The following is an 18,290-nucleotide window of genomic DNA, read 5'->3' on the forward strand; positions in this document are numbered from 1 at the left end:
GGTTTCAAATGAGCTTCGAGTCAAGTTTGAGCTCAATTTATACACTCGATTAATAAATGAGCCAAGCTTGAGTTTAATAGAGCTCGGCTCGTGAGCTGAGTTCAAATATTTTATATATAATTCTTAATATTTTTTGTATATAATAATATTATAATATTTTTTATATATAATAAAAATATTATAATTCTTGATTATTATAATTCTTAATTTTTTTAATATCAAATAAAATTTATTTTTATATATATTTTTTATTTTTAGAAAAAAATTCTCAAATCGAGCTCAAGCCGAGCTAAGCTCGAGCTCAAGGTTCTAGCTCGAATCAAGCTCGAGCCTCGTACTATCCGGCTCTGCTCAGCTTGAATCAACCCCATATCCTTCTCTTATGAGTGGAAATGTGAATTGAGATGCCATTCTCACATGTGGTATTTCGTAAATGTGCACATGGAAATTTTTTTATGATGATTATAGTAAAGAATATGTTTTTAAAATTTTGTATATTTTTTATATTTCTATATCTATAAAAAATATTTTTATTTGTCACACTCATATGATGAATAAGTGATATTAGAGATATGTCTAAATATTTTTTACATTTTCTTTAGTACTTTTATATGTTTTTATCTTCTTTAATTTTTATTATTATTTAATTATAATATAAAGGATTCGCACATTTGGCCCAAAATATTGAATTGATGATTTGCCATCGAATAGGGAAGCAATTCGATATTGGGGCTAATTTTAAATTTGTATTTTATTTTTATAATCAATAAAATAATTACTCTTTATCACACTTATTTTTCTTTAATATGGTTAATTAATATAGGATTCAAATGGGATTTAAGACCATGAGTATTAGATTTAACGAAAGATAATTGAATGAGAAAAAATATAATAATTCAAATTACATTTTGTGCCCTCACAATTAGAGGGGGACCAAATTCAAAAATAGGGATATTCTAGTCAATAATAAGATTCAATGAATGGAAATGGGCATTGATACCTTAAATATAAGACCTAATGAGAGAGATTAATTTGAATGAGGAGAAAATGATTGTTCAAATTATATTTTCATCCTTACAATTAGAGATGGACTAAATTCATAAAATTATGAATGTTTTAGTCAAACAAAAGTTCCATGCCATTATTCATATAGTGTATAGGTATAGATTTAGTTTATTTATAGGGCTGAGCATACTTAGGTTAAAACTGAATAACCAAACCGAAATTTCGGGTTTGGTGCTTTTGAGTTGGTTAGTTCAGGTATTTGATTCAATTCGGTTGTAAACATCGATTACTTAGAAATCCGGGTTTAGGTTTCAGTTATTGTATTTAGTAGTTCGGTTAACCGAAAAAACTGAACTTCCATAAGCAAATTAATAATTTCCTTAATCTTAATAGAATGGGCACACTGGGGTATTCAAAAAAACCGCAAATCCCCTTCCCCTTCTCAGTTCGTCTTCCTCTCTTCCTAGTTCGGCTGTTGAGTTGGGAATTAACTAAAAAAATTGTATTAGTAATTTCCTACATTTCTAATTATTTCCTCATATCATAGAACTTATGAAGCAATGAATACTAATAACAGTTATTTGCAAATTGATGTTTATGTTCAATTTTTTGAAGTTATTATAGGTCTTTGTAAATGATCCACCTATTTGAAGTTCAGGTTAATTGAAACAACTGATCAAATTAACCAAAAGAACAAAAAAATTTGGTTTGTTTTGTTTGGTTTAAACTAAAATTCAGTTTCAGTTTGGTTTCCAATTATATTAGTTTGATTTTGGAAAAAATTCGATTTATTCGATTCGGTTTTAAACCAAACTAACTGTTTGCTTACCCCTATTTATTTATATATTTCATACATATGAATTGTTTATAACTTAAATAATTAATAAAGGAAATAAATAATAGCATATTAGTTGCCTTATTTATATTTTTGATTGACTAATCTACCCACATTTTTGAAATTAGTTCCAGGGTAAAAATGTAATTTAAACTATTATGTTTTACCTTATTCAATTCTCTCTCATTAAGTATAATAGTAAGGCATTAACTTCATTATTTTGATTGAATTATATTCTTAAGTAGAATACCCTTGCTTTTGAATTTGGTCTCTTAATTTCCAACGTTGTGTTTGGTTGTATAGGTTTCTTACCTTTCCCTACCTTTTCTTTCAAACCAAACATAACTTAATTGTGAGGGTAGAAAATGTAATTTAAACAATTACTCTTCACCTCATTCAATTCCTTCTTATTAAATCTTACATTTAAGGTACTAACTCTTTCTCTCTTTGAATCTTATATTTAAGCTTTTTTTTTTCTCATCAATTTAGTATATCAATTGGATTAATATCTAATAGTTTTAAGGGTTATTTACTAAAACATCCACTATAGTTTCACGTATTTACCTAAAGCTACCTTATAGTTTTCATTTTACTAAAACACCCTTATAGTTTGTAATCCATTTACTTAATCGATCTTTCATTAAGAAATGTTTGTTTTGCCATTGGGCCCATAATTATTTATTCCAAAAATACCCCTAATACTTTTTTTGTACAAAAAACAAAATTGACCAAATATAGCTAATAGAGTGGTTTCTCATGTCTTATTAGAGGTAAAAATGATATTTTCATTTTTATTTTCTTTTGATTAAATTCATTCAAATGGGCTTTAGGGTAAAAACTATCATTCTCCACTATCATCTAATGAAAGGTCGATTAAGTAAATCCATTGCAAACTATAAGGAGTGCATTGGTAAAATTCAAACTATAAGGTAGGTTTTAGTAAACCCATGAAATTATAGGGGTGTTTTAGTAAATGACCATGCTTTTTAACAAACCCGCATTGTTTAAAACTAACTGAAAAAACGAAATTGTTATTTGGTCCTAGCAACACAACCATGATGTCATAGTTAAATAATAAAACTTTTAAAATGTAAATAAATACAAAAAATACATAAAATAAAATTATAGAAAAGAGCATTAAATCTCCAATATTTTATATTGACCATAATAAAGGAAAATAAGCATGATAAAAATTGTTTTATTGTGTGTTTGTCTATCACACAAGACTTTGGATGCACCCTTCCATTTTTCCCATCCCACTCTAATTCTGTAGCCAATATCCTCTTTAATCTCTCATTTGGTATGGATTATTGAAGCAAAATTACATTACTTCATCTCTTGATCTCCAATCATAAGTGTATCTTCATTTGCACTCATATACATCATCATCATCATTACAATTACAATTATTATTATTATTATTATATTAAAGTTATGCATTATATATATATGTACATATACACTACATATAAAAGTGTGAATGATGAGGTATTGGCTTCTGGAAATTTTCTTTACTGAAATACCCCTCCTCTTGAATTTAGTTCATTTCTATTGAAGGGGTGAAAATGTAATGAAAAGAATATCATTAAGTACTTCCAATTACCTCTCATTTAGTCTCATATTTAAGTCATTAAAAAAATCACATTCTCTCTTATTGAATTCAATATTTATACTTTTGTTTATCATCATTAAATTCCACTAATAAATCCATACACAATAATTATTAATAGAATGAAATTTTATACTTTTAAAATAAAAATAGAAATGAAATCATATTTTTCATCTATGTGGTGGGTAGTTCAGCCATTTTGGTCAAATGGATAATTTCATGGTGTCATAAATAAATAATAAAATTTAGAAATATAAAAAATAACTTTGTTTATCATCATTAAATTCCACTAATCATACACAATAATTATTATAGAATAAAATTTTATATTTTTAAAATAAACCTAGAAATGAAATCATATTTTGCATCTAGGTCATGGGTAAGTACTTCAACCATTTGGGTCAAATGGATAATTTCATGATATCATAAATAAATAATACAATTTTAGAAATATAAGAAATGCAAAAAAATATAGAAGAAAAGAATTTTTGGAAAAAGGTTTGGACACGCTTCTATTATTATATATTTGTTATATTAAAAAATAATTATGATAAGATAGACATAATTTTATTAATGATAGACATCAAATATACAACTTAAAACCGATGAGAAATTAAACCATCTTCCTATCTTGGGGGTGGGTTAGTGGTTCAACCTTTTAGGTCAAATAGGTTAAACCATGATGTATAATTAAAAATATATATTTTTAAATAGAATAGTACAAAAAATATGAAACAATTATTGGCACATCTATAATATTATGTAATAATAATATAAACAAAATAAGTATGATAAATAAAAATTATTTTATCAATGATGTAAATGAAATGCAAAATTTAAGACCAGTTTGAAAATGAAACCATTTCCATATCTAGATGGTAGGTAAGTCAATGAGCTAACATTTTGGGAATAAAGCATACATACATACATACATACATACATACATACATACATATAAACTCAAAGAAAAATATAAGCTTTGTATAAAGCATTTTGATACAATTCTATTATTATACATTGACCATATTAAACAAAAATAAATGTAAAAATAAGAATTACTTTTATCAATGATGAAAATAGAATGCATGATTTAAAATCAATCGAAAAAGCAAAATGGTTTTTCCATTCAAGTGATGGGTTAGTGGTTAAACTATCCATGTCAAATGGATGTTATTATTAAATAATAAAATACATAAAATTATAGAAAATGTAGAAATTTGTCGATAATTTTGGGTGGGTACATTCTATAATATTATATATTCATCATATAAAAAAGTGTGATTAATGAGAATTATTTTCATTAATAATAGAAATGGGATAAAAATTAGGATAAAAAATAAAGAGCATTAATGTCTAACACATGACCTAACTAACCATGTCAAATGGTTCAATAATTTAATTAGCTATGTCATCGTAGGTAAGTTGTTTGGTAAGGATGGAAACAAATCAAATCATATTTGAATTAGGGTATATTCAAATATGATTTTATCCAAAGATTCGACTAAATCTCATAAATATTGATTTGAATCCGAATCTGATCAAGAAAAAGAAAATCTGATATAACAATTGAAATATAATAGTTGAAATAAATTATTAACAGAAAAATATAACAGTTGAAATAACAGTTCAAATCTGATGTGATCCTATTTAATATTTTAAAAAAGTAACAAATTATTAAAAGAAAAAGAAAAAGAAAATAGTTGAAATAAAAAATAAAAAATATAAGTATTTTTCAACTATTTCCATCATATAAGAAGCTTACAACAATGTAATATAAATAACATATTTTTAAATAAATAATAAATAACATATATATTATATATAAATAATATATACTATAATATAAATAATTGATTTGACCACAATATTAAAAACCAATGTTCAAACAATATATTGGAAGTATATTTTCTCTTGGTAAATATGTAATTTTTATTATCTCATAAATTAAATAGTAAGAATTATTTTAAATTTTATAAAAAAATTGAACATATGTTAATATTATATATTTTTCATATTAAACAAAAATATGTTTGAAAAAATGAGAATTATTGTTAATAAAGATAGAGATGGCTAAAATACAAAGAAAGAAATGAATTAATGTCTTAATCATAGTCCATTTTCCTAGTTAAATAGGTTAATGGTTCAACCAGTAAGGTCCTTTGTTTACTGATTATTATCATCATCATCATTTGGTATTGCCTTGTGCAAAAATAAATGCGGAAATAAGAATTACTTTTATTGATGATGAAAATGTAAAACATGATTTAAAATCAACCAAAAAAGAAAAAATGGTTTTTCCATCCAAGTAATGCGTTAGTGGTTCAACTATCCATGTCAAATGGATCAACACGTGATGTTATTATTAAATAATAAAATACATAAAATTCTAGATAATGTAGAAATTTGTAGATAATTTTGGATACATTCTATAATATTATATATTTATTATATAAAAAAAGTGTGATTAATAAGAATTATTTTCATTAGTGATAGAAATAGGATACAAAATAAAGGGCATTAATGTTTAACACATGACCCAACTAACTGTGTCAAATGGTTCAATGATTTAATTAGCTAGGTCATTGTAGGCAAGTGGTTTGGTAGGGATGCAAATATATCAGATCGAATTTGAATCAATGCATATTTGAATTCGATTCAATCCAAAGATCTTATCAAATCTCATAAATATTGATTCAAATCCAAATCTGATCAATATGTTGGATATCCAAGTCTTATACGACCTAATTTAATTTAAAAAAATAAATTATTAAAAGAAAAAAAAAATATAATAGTTGAAATAAAGAAAAGCAAAAAATATAAGTATTTTTCAACTATTTCCATCATATAAGAAGCTTACAAAAATGCAATATAAATAGCATATTTATAAATAAATAATAAATAACATATACATATTATATATGAATGATATATATAAATAATTGATTTGGCCATAACATTAAAAAAAATATTCAAACAATATATTGGAATTGCATTTCCTCTTGGTAAATAAGTAATTTTTATTATCTCATAAATTAAATACTAAAAAATAAAAATATAGACTTTTTTATAAATTTTATAGAAAAAGTTGAACATGCAATAATATTATATATTCTTCATATTAAACAAAAATATGTTTGAAAAATAAGAATTATTATTAGTAAAGATAGAAATTGCTAAAATACAAAGGAAAAAAATGAATTAATGTCTTAATCATAGTCCATTTTCCTGGTTAAATAGGTTAATGGTTCAACCAGTAATGTCATTTGGTTGCTTACTATTATCATCATCACCATTTGATATTGTCACGTGCAACGCACGTACATTTTTACTATTATAATGCTTTCATCCGAGTCGCAGGATATCTGATAGTGCCTTCCTTGCTAATGAAGTCTTTCATTACCTTCACAAGAAAAAGAAAGGGAAGTGGTATGATCTAGCCATTAATATCGATATGCACAACAAATCTATGATTAGTTGGAGTGGAGCTTTCTGAAACGAATTCTAAGGGGAATGGGGTTCCATGAAAGGTGGATTTCTTAAGCAATGAAGGCAATCTCCTCGATATCTCATTCATTTCTCATAAGTGGATCTCCTAAGGGTCATATTACTCCATCCCTGGGGTTGAGGGAAGGGACCCTCTTTCCCCTATCTCTTTATTCTTTCCATGCAAGGCCTCTCAACAAAGTGGAACAGTGTTGTTCAGGTGGGTCAAATTTAGGGAATCAAATTGGCCCGATCAATCCTTGTATAGATGGTCGGTTCACTATGAAGAGTGCCTATCGGGTGGCTCAAGCGATTTGAGACAAAGAGGTTAATGGATTTGAGCATGTTCCTAAAGCTTTAGATCAACAATTCTGGATAAAGTTGCTAGTAGATCAAATCTTGTTAAGAGAGGTTATGGGGACTTAAGTGCTTTCTTGGGGTGTCAAGTGAAAGAAGTAATAGTGGACCATATCTTACTCCACTATCCTTATTCTCAAAGTGTGTGGTTTGGCTCAATGCTTTTCATCCTTTGTTCTATTTAGAATTGGTGGCAATTATTTGTTGGCAGCTCTGGTGCACTCCTAATTTTCTCATATTCAAGTGTACTGATATGCCTCCCTAGTTTTATTTGAGCTTGGGTCTCCTATCAACACCTACCCATAGGACACTACAGTTGTACATTAGGAACATCTTCTATGTTTACATGTTATCATTCATGGGGAGATGCTCCTAATGTACAATTGTAGTGTCCTGTGGGTAGGAGATCCAGATTCATTTATCATAATGAGTGCAAAATTTTTGGAGTAGTTGGATGAATGGACTCTCAAAAGCTATAGGAAGCGAGGTGATCATTAAAGATAGTTCCCAAAGGGAGTCTCTACCAAAACCTTGTTGGTTATCAAATCTGATTCCCTTATAGCACTTTATGTAATTATTCAACCTACTCAACAATTTTTCTCCCCCTTTCATGTTGTGTTGGAGAACATCTGGGACCTTGTAGCCAAGTTTGTTGATGTTAAATTTGTTAATGTCATGTGGGAGGCAAATGTTAGGGCTCATCATCTTGCCTAATTTTCTCTTCATTCAAAGGCTTCTATTCACTTCTCAGTGGCTCTTGGAACTAGCACCTTGCCTCTCCAATGAGTCTTGTTTGTATTTGCTTTTGATGGAGTTATGCATTAGTGCCTTTGAAAAGAAAAATGAGAAGTTGGTCCAACTTCTCCAATTGCAGATAGGCTGTGTTCACCATTTAAGTGTCACCAAAACAATGTGCCCCAACAAATCCAAATAATTTAAAACCTTCTAATAAATGACTAGCACAGGAAACAATCTCTTTGTATGTGATTGGGTAAGGCTATATACATCTATCCCTCCCCATACCCTACATTGGCAAGAGCCTTGTGCCTTGGACTGCCTTTAAAATACTTAGGCTAAGTCGAAGTGCTTAAAAAGAAGCACTTATTTTGGGTTGGGATGTCAACAATAAGTGCTTATTTGTGTTTGGAAAATAAACCCAAATTAATGCTTATTCCTGTGAATAAGTGTTTATTAGTTCCTGGGAATTAGTGCTTATTCAAGAAGAGAATCCCAAATTTTGTGCTTATTTCATTTCTGACCTGTTTTGGCCTGCCGCATTATTTTGAAAATATCTATACTACCCCTATTTGAAATAAGTGTTTTTTTTTTCACCCAAGCACTCATGAGTGCTTATTAGAAGTTTAGAATAAACATTTATTTAAGCACTTATTCAATAAGCATTTACTTTTCAAATAGGCACCCCCAAACTCCGCCTAAAACAGGAAAGTCTTGAAACTTCCACAATAGGCAATTCTTACCACATCCATCATCATTGAAATCAGATTTGCATAGTTGTTACTTAGGAAGATCAAAGAAGTTGTGGGTAGTAATAGTTGAGAAGAACCACAATGAGTTTCTTTTCAGTGCACCAAAATTTGTTTAAGATGCCATTGATAAAACCAATTTTTACAATCAAAGTAGATGAAAAATAAAACAGTATCAAAATTCTGATTACCATGAAAGAACTCAAAGTTGAGAGAATAGTTTCTCACTCTTGATTCATTCAGGGATGAGAGAGTTTTTAATATAAGTTCTTTGTTATGGATAAGTACAACTTTTAATCTTTTACAATCTACTATACAAAGAGTTTAGTGCCTATTACATACAAACAAGTAACAACAAGATAAGGTGATCATGCATAGTAACGGTTTGCAAGGGTCACACAAGACAAGTGCACACAATGGGCTTCAACTTGGCTTATCTGGTTGGGCTTTATCATATGTGAGCTTAACAATAAATTCAAGCCAAATCAAAATGCAAATAGCATAAGCCTAAACTAAGGTTTAAAGTATCGACATGCATCGACCGATACGTATTATGCTGGTGGCTTCTTGATACGCCCTTACAGGAGTTGTATCGGGTCAGCCACTAGTTCAAAGGGTAATCGGACCTTAAACCAACCCCTCTGAACTGGTTTCAAAAAAAAAAAAAAGTAAAACATATAAAAAAAGCATTGACACAGATGTATTGGCCCGTGTCTATATTTAAAACCTTGGCCTAAACATGTTCAAAAATTATAAGAGCATTTTGGCTACCATGATGATGGAATAACCTCATATTATTGTACAAAACTTGGCCAAATTTTCTTCTTCCATGAGTATTATTCTTTATTTTCAAGATATTTGAAAAAAGAAACAATGTTGATTCATCTACATCTTAGACAAAATTGATGCAATATTGCTGAAATTGCACTATTCAAGCTATTGATAAGATTTACAAGGGTTGTTTGCCGCTAAGAACATCAAACATGTAGTTCAGAACTCCAAGTTGCTACTGTTTATAGCAAGAACCTGGTTCAGTAGGGATAGCTCGACCATATCCAAGCAATGGAGCTGCTGCAATTCCCCTTTGATTCAGCAAACATCTGAAGTGAGCCAACCTTCCAATAACTTGCTCCGGATCCTTTGCCAACTTATCATAGGAAGTCCAAAGTCTCTCTATACCCAGACAAAACATTTCAATAAATAACCAAAAAAAACAACTAACTAACAAATAATCATGTGTAAATGGAATGCCTTTTCACAAATGAAAGGAACTCTTATATATATATATATATATATATATATATATATATACATCCACTTGCAGATAGATCTAGAGTGATATTTTGAAAGAACAAAATATATATTAAACATTTCAAGATTCAAATAATTAGCATAATTAAACAACTAAGATAATAAATATAAAACTATTGACAAATTTTATTCTTATTTTGTTGAAAATAACTTAGTATGCATTCGGTTTATATTTTCTATTAGGTTTATTTCAATTAAAAAGTTTACATAGTGCTGCTTATATCATCACTCAACTTGTCTCTAACGAAAATCTTGACTACATTTACTTAGGTTGTGTCATTTTGCCTTCAAAATTATGTTTCTCTTTATATAATAATTTTGGTGCAAATTAAAAAATATATTTATTTATTTAAAACTATGAACTTTGTGAATGACCTTCAATATTGTTTTGTAATCAGCTTAGGTAAACTTTAGATCTTGGCCAGGAAGTAAAATGTAGATATAAATGGAAAAAATTACAAAATATCAATTGCAGTTGACTTGAACAATGTTGAAATTGTTTTATTGTTACTAATTGTTATGACTCCGGATCTCCTGCCCACGAGAACTCTGCCTGCGTCTACCCACAACACACTACCTCCTGTGAATTGGGAACATCTCCCCTTGCATAATACTATGGAGGAGGATGAGATGTTCTCCATGTGTGACTCAATTGTTATTGGATAATTATGACAGAATGGTGAGATTATGAGAGTAAAATGGGCCAAGAAAGGTTTAAGGATGACTTTACGACTTAGAAGTTTTGATTGAAATAACTAAACTCTAATCCTAAGCAGGGAATAAGTGGTCAAGAGATCTCTAATCCAGGTTCACAAGAGTTCCCACTAAACTCTAATCCAAATGCTTGTGAAAAGATGACTGTGGTGGCTATAGTTGACGATGAACCTCAATTTGAAGGAGGAAAACTAGATTTCACGGAGTTGAGAAATTTTAGTGCTATGATTCAAAAGCGTCTTGATGCTAGGTATGCAGCCATTATGAACATATATAATAGTGTGGAAACTCAACCTGTTACGAGAGGTTTGGAAACTCAAATTGTAGAGGAAGAGATTCCCTCTAGTGAAATAGATGCTAGGATTGATGATGATGAACTAGACAAGAATGAAGTAGAGGATCACAGTCGAGGTCAAAGTTTCATTACTATTCAAGGGAAGAAGAGGGGTCACAAATCTAAAAAGGAACAAAATTGAAATAAACCCTTGGATCTAGTGCATAAATCCTCAAGGTCAAATAAAGGATGTCACCCACTATACTCTACTTGAGTTTATTTTTTGTTATATATCCTGTAGGATTTTATGCTTCATTGTATTGGTTCTTTGAGGGGTAAGGTCTATGTCTCCCCATCTTTTGATTAATAAATTTTCTCTTCAAAAAAGAAAATAACTAAAAATTGTAGATTCTCTGGGAGTATCTCTTTTTTGGAATAGGTTGATACATGAAACACTAAAAATCAGGGAGTATTGCCCCTTTGAATCAGTTGATAGTGAAAACTAATATACATGAGTATAAATACTTTTAACTTTGGTAGGATAAGAAGTGAACTACCAACTTATATATGAATGCTCTAATATGATAATACCAAATTTGATGAAGTACAACTATGACCAAAGAGAGTCTAGAATGGTATTGATGGTCTAGAATTTGGTTTAGGGACGATTTAACAACAAAAGTGTAAAAAGGGGTTAAAAGGATTAATCCAAGAAATTCGAATGATGAAGAGAAGATTTCTATAGGATGGGACTTAAATGGGTTTGTGGGGAAAATAAATGTAGTATATCATTTAGTGCCTTAGTTTGATAATTCATAACTAGGGAGAGATTGTGGAGGATGTTGCTCATAGAATTAGAGCAAGATGGGAAAAATGAAGGGGTGCATCTAGAGTTTTATGTGATAGATAAATACAACTTTGGTTAAAAAGAAAATTCTATAAAAAATGGTTTAAGTGCCAATAATTTAATAATGAATATGGCTAATGGCTTTAAATAAAATGGATTTGCAAAATGGGATTTGTGCATATAGTTGGGATAAGGCTTTAATGATGATGATGGTGATGGAAAGGTAAAAAATTCAAAAGCTAATGGTAGAGATGATTTTTTTAATGAGAACTCAAAAGCTAATGGCATGGATTTTGGCAACACAAAGCTCTCTCTCCTAATTTACTTCTTATGGAAATGTGCTCAAGATCTCCTCCCAACAAGAGAAGTCCTCTACTGCCTCCATAAAACTAATGAGAGGACGTGTCCAATTTGTCTTGTCCATGATGAGACAATCTTACACCTCGTCTTTGATTATCTAGAAATGAGAGCCATCTAGTTTGGTTCTTCTCTCAACATTAGAATGGAAGGGGTTTACCATTTAGTGAAGGATGGGATTTTAGACTGGTGGAAAGTAGATCAGATTAACAATGGGGAGGGGAATTGCCTTTTGCATGGTGCAATTATTATGTGGAAAATTTGGTGCGCACGTAATAAGTTGGTTTTCATTGGTGTTTACTTTAGTCCTTGGGTTTGACTATGATGTAGGAAAAATAATTGACCAATAAACTGAAATCACAAACGTGGGAGCAAATAAGGTGTTATTTATCAAAATTCATGGGTGGATTTTGATTGGTGAAAATTCTTTTCATATCATATCTTTTTCGCATCATAGATTTTCCCATAGTCCTTTGAACATCGTAGCAAGAGTTCAAGTTATGTTAGCGAATATTGTTGAAGCAAAAAATGATGTGAGAAGACTGGTGATCCAACCCTGTAATGATATTAGAAGCCCAACATGTTGGACAAGGCTAGAGGCTAGTTTTCTCAAGCTGAATGTAGATGGAGCAATGGGCCCAACATCCTCCGGAGCAGGAATGGTGATTCGGGATGAAAAGGGAGACTGTTTATGCTAGAGCAATTCCCTTGTCTCGTGATACCCTAGAGAGGGCTGAAGCTCTGGCGTTAGTTGTAGGTCTTTCCTTTGCATTAGAGGTGGGTGTTATTAGGGCTGCAAGTAGGGCCAGGTTAGGTCGGGTTGAGGCCAACCCTAGCCCAACCTTAACCCTAACCCAACCTGACCTACCCAACCCTAAATAAATTCCTTCAACCCTAACACAACCCAACCCAACCTTCTTTCCATCCCTTAAAATCTTGTAGAACTTCTTAATCTTAGATCTTAATTTGACTTTAATTACATTTATTAATTCTATGTTTTATTATTATTTGTTTGTTGATATTTTTATTTGTTTTTTAAGTACAAAATTAAGAAAAAAAATGTTTGAAATGACTATAGTTGTATAATGACTATAGTTATATATATATATATGTATATATGATATGTACTATAAAGTCAGGTTTGGATTGGATCGGATTGTCCAAAGGGTCAATCCTAACCCAACCCAAAGTAAAGTCGGATTTATAGCTTTCAACCCTAACCCAAACTCGAGCATCCACCCGATCCAAGTTGTAGCCTTAGGTGTAATGCACATTTCTGTAGAAGGAGGCACGCTAAGCATTTTATGATGCCTGTTGGTAGACTTAGTTGAACCATGATGGCCGATTAAAGTGCTAATTTCAGATTGCAGGTGTCTCTTACATCGCATTACCAATTTCTCAGTGTTTCATGTTCCAAGAGTGGCAAATGGTGTTGAACATAAAATTGGAAAATATGTTGTCTCTTCTAAATGGTCTATCTATCCAGAATTTCTAGGTAACAGTATTGTAAAAGAAAAAAAAAAAAAAAACCCAAGAAGTAATGAATGATTTGCAGAGTTAGGCTTTCTAAGGTTGAATTGCTTTCTCTTTGGGTCAATGGGTTAGCGGTTCAACTGTTTAGGTTAAAGGGTTAAACTATGATGTCGTCATCATAAAGAAATTTCAAGAAAATTAAAATAATGCAAAAATCCAATGACCCATTAATTGTATAGCTCAGATGGGCCATTGGTTTAGCTATCTAATTAAGTCAATATATATTATTAATTGAGTCAACGCTTCTTTAATTTCTTAGCGCGTTAGAGGCTGACCTGAACTAGGATTGTGATTGGGTTGTTGAAAACATTGCTTAAACAAAGGATAAAAAATTTGTTAAAAAATCTAGGATCTAGGATTTTAGGTGTAATTTTGGGATGTGAAATGATATGACAACTATTTATGAAAATTTATTAGGGACATCCAAATATGGGAGTGCAAATCAGGATGCACTTATGATAGTTCAATATGACCTTTTTTTTCGTACCTTGGTTCAATAATCCATAAGCAGGGAGAGATTGAGGTGGATGTTGCTCATAGAATTAGAATAATCTTGAAAAATGGAGAAAAACATGAGATCGATGAATACCATGTAGATTAGAAGGAAAATTTTGTAAAATAGTTATGTAAGGCATTCAATCCTATATGGAGCAGAGTGTTGGTAGTCAAGAAGCAACATTTCCAAAAAATGAGTGTGGTCAAAATATGTATGCTTTGAGGGATGACAAAAAAACTAGAAAGGATAGGATAAAAAATGAAGTCATTAATAGGAACTTCGGAGTAGCTCCAATAGGTGATAAAACGAGATAAAGTAGACTAAGATGGTATTGTACCATGTATAAAAGACCATCAATAGCACACATAAGAAGTGATTTGTTGCAAGTTGAAGTGGTTAGAAGGGATAAGGGTAGACCAAAAAAGACATGATTAGAAGTATTAAGAAATGATTTAAGTACCAATAACTTAGCAATGGATATGGCATTCAAAATAGAACAAAATAGAAAAACGGTATTCATGTAGCCTACTCCAAATATGAGTAGCAATTAGATGATTTTGGTACAAAAAGATAAGAAATGACTAGAATCAGAAATTTTTAATTTTGAAATAAACAAAAGAAAAGACTTAGGATAAAAGACCTAAACATACCTTGAGTTTTCATAAATTGACTTAAACGTACCCTAAAATTTCCCAAATTACTTAAATATACCTTGTGAGATGACCCCACTAGACTTAAAGAGACCCTCCATCAATAAAACATCATGTGTGGACTTATTTATAATTCCTAAAACCTTATTTTTCCCTTTTGGGCAAGAAACAAGAAAAGTGAGGTGGAGGAAGAAGAAGAAGAAGAACATGGGAGGAGAGAAGAGAGAGAAAGAGGGATTGAAAAGTGAATTTATTCCATTTGATATTCTTGATTTGGTGGGTTGAAAGAAGGGTTTGTTTCAACTTTCAATTTTTGTTCCTCTTGCCCAAAAGAAATGCATTTTACAAATAAGATATTGACACTAGCACATTCCTTCTCCCCCATCTCTTTTGTCTTCAAAGTAAACTAGAGTTAGAGATAAGATGGAGTAAGAGATAGAAATGAAAAAAACTTTAACTAGCATTGCCACATTTCTTTCTTTATTTCTATGTTCTTCTCATCCTATTGTTGGGGTTTGGAACTAGACCTGTTCATGGGCCGGGCTTTTACTCTTCATAAACATGATTTTGTTAGGTCCGAGCCCGAGCCCCACCTGACCAACGGGCCTATAACATGGGCCCGAGCCTGGCCCTAATAAAAAGCCCAAAGCATGGGCCTGAGCCCAAAGCCCGACCTAATAGAAGAAAGAACTCACCACTGGTGACTGTGTTTGCCGGTGCTGAGTTTGCGTCTATGTGTGTGTGTGTGTGTGTGTGTGTGGAGAGAGAGAGAGAGAGGACTCATCGCCACCGCTGCCGGTGCCTGTGTTCGGCACCTTGCCGATGTTTGAGATTTGAAAGAGAAGAAGTGAGAAAAAGAATGATAGAGAGAGAGAGAGAGACTCATTGCCGGTCTGTTGGAGTTGTTGCATCAGTGAATGTTCGCCGATTCTGCGACTGCTTGAGAGTGTGAGCAGAATGTGAAGAGAAGAGAGGTTCAACAATAGGCAGTTCGACTAACAAGAAATATGGAAAGAGATGAATAAGGGTTAGGATATTAGGGTTTTTGGGTTTAGTCTATAGGTTGGGCCGGGCTGGGCTTTTTGGCCCGAGGTCAAGCCCGTTGGCTCATTTGTGTGTTCAAGCCCGTCCGAGGGTTGGGCTGGGTCGGGCCGGTCTGGCCCGTCAGGCCACTCAGCCCATGAACAGGTCTAGTTGGAACTTGTTATGCTTTGGTGTTTTTACTAATATGCCCACCACCAACACAAGCTTGAAAAGTTCAGGATATATTTTGAAAATTTGAAAGAAAATAAAGGATAAAAAAGTCGCAAGGTATATTTAAGTCATTTTGGAAAACCTAGGTCATGTTTAAGTCAATTTATGAAAACTCAAGATATGTTTAAGTCTTTTACCCAAAATACCTCAATTGGTTTCAATCCTTTGATGACTTTTAATAAAGACTTACAATAAGTTAGGGGACCATTGATGGCTGTTAATAGCTTCTTATAAAATTGATGAGAAAATAGAGAGAAAACCTTGGACCACTTAATGAGGTGCTTAGAATAAGTATAGGACCTAAGAATCTCTCCTACACCTAAAATGAGCTATAAACACTCAAATAAAATCAATTAATTCCTTCATCCATGTTTTTTCTAGTGTTGGTCAATCCTACTAGAGCTAGGAAACACATAAATTACAAAACTGCCACTATCATAAGAAAACTCAATAACTCTTATAACGCTTATGCTATTTATGCAATAACTTTGAATCTTAAATCACACCCGAACGATAGATAGGCAAATCAAATTCTAAGGCTGGATACATAGTAATATCTAAGTTGATAAAAACACCCTTCTATAAATAATAAAAATATGTAATGAATAGTAAAATCATATAGCGTTGACTTGTTTACTCCTACACAATAAAGGTGATGAAAATATAGGGGACATTATAGGAGAGCAACCAACACTTTAGCACAAAAGAATAGTAAGTAATAAAATGGGAAATTTTCAAATTTTGACATTATAAACTCAAAGAAAATGTGTCTAGATTAGTTTCAATCCTCTAGGTTCAGTTTGTTTGTAGTGTGAATTTCATTTGCACTGGTGTAAATGCATGGGAGTGCAAATAGGTTAGGTGTAAGTTCTGGTTCACTTTTGCTTCATATGTGACTTTGTCTTGTTTGTTTGTGAGAAGTAAAATGGTGTGGCTCCCACCTTACATGAGAGAAAATGGAGGATATCTGTTTGGGAGTGAGGTAGCTAGGAAGCAGGATAATGTGGTTCCAAACTTACATGAGAGAGAGTTGAGGTAGGAAGAAGGTGGTGCATAGTTTTTGAGATGAAGATACAAACTTTGTTTTATTTGATTTCTAATAAATTATATTGTATATATTAGAGCAGTTTGGGTATTTACTCAAAATCCTAATCCATCTCCTCATCTCTATCTCCTAATCCTTCTCTATTTCTTATATCTTATCTCTTAGTGCAGTAATCTATCTTAAACACCTAAGTGTTTTATTGCAACTCAACTTTGATTATTCATTATAAATACATAGGGTTCAGTCCATCATAAACACACACCTAACCATTCAGTTCTCAATCTACTGAGTGCTATTAGTTTAACTTGGTATCAGAGCTAGATACCATGGCCTCCAACGGTGATACAGTCTCGATCCAAAACTCTCAAAGTTCAGCCCAAAACTCTTAGTCCAACAAATCTTCATATGGAGGAGTAATCTCTTCTTCGATCTCTACTACTTCACACTATCTCCCCATCAAAATGAGTGGAGACAACTCTCTACTTTGGAAGGCGCAACTACTTCTAGTCTTCTACACTCAAAAAATCACAGGCATTGTTGATAGTACCAATAAACTCCTCCAAAGGAAGTTGCTGATTCCAATGATCCCAACAATAAAATATCCGAACTGCTCTAATAGTATATGAAATAAGTATAGAGAAAGGGAAGACCAAGGAAAAAAAAAATGTATGTGATCACAAGTTGAGGAGCATCTATTGGGAGATCTGTACAACTAAAGGTAGTTTGCCAAGTGTACACAAAAAGGCTACACCACTATAACAATGCAAGTGGACTAGCATCTAATGCAAGAGGTTTCGTAATCAGCTGTAACAATCAGAATGTAAAAGAAATAAATACCATTAAGAAGGAAATGAGAAGGCATCAAAGAATTTTAGTAATCAATCTCTCTCTCTCTCTCTCTCTTTCCTCTGGATGTTGGTTCCCTGGAAGAGCCCTAAGTTATAGGTAGGTTTCCTAACATCATCTACAATACCTGTTAGAAAAAAGTGATATGTGACAAGCTGGAGGAGCTAGAAGAGATGGGTTAGACCGAAAA

At 31.6% G+C, this 18,290-nt stretch overlaps 1 protein-coding gene across 1 annotated transcript in view; it reads right to left on the reverse strand.

Moving 5' to 3' along the window:
* Positions 1-9,549: 9,549 nt before the first annotated feature.
* The window catches only part of LOC148845892 (beta-hexosaminidase 3-like), a 59,161-nt gene continuing 50,420 nt past the window's right edge, over positions 9,550-18,290 (reverse strand). Inside the window, exon 15 of the mRNA XM_088955144.1 lies at positions 9,550-9,946. Within this exon, the coding sequence (XP_088811270.1) occupies positions 9,780-9,946 (167 nt within the window). The 3' untranslated portion in view covers positions 9,550-9,779. The remainder of the gene's footprint in view (positions 9,947-18,290) is intronic.

This window comes from Nelumbo lutea, chromosome 7 (genome assembly GCF_056320005.1).
Source record: "Nelumbo lutea isolate HS-2025 chromosome 7, American lotus-T2T, whole genome shotgun sequence".
Lineage (NCBI taxonomy): Eukaryota > Viridiplantae > Streptophyta > Magnoliopsida > Proteales > Nelumbonaceae > Nelumbo > Nelumbo lutea.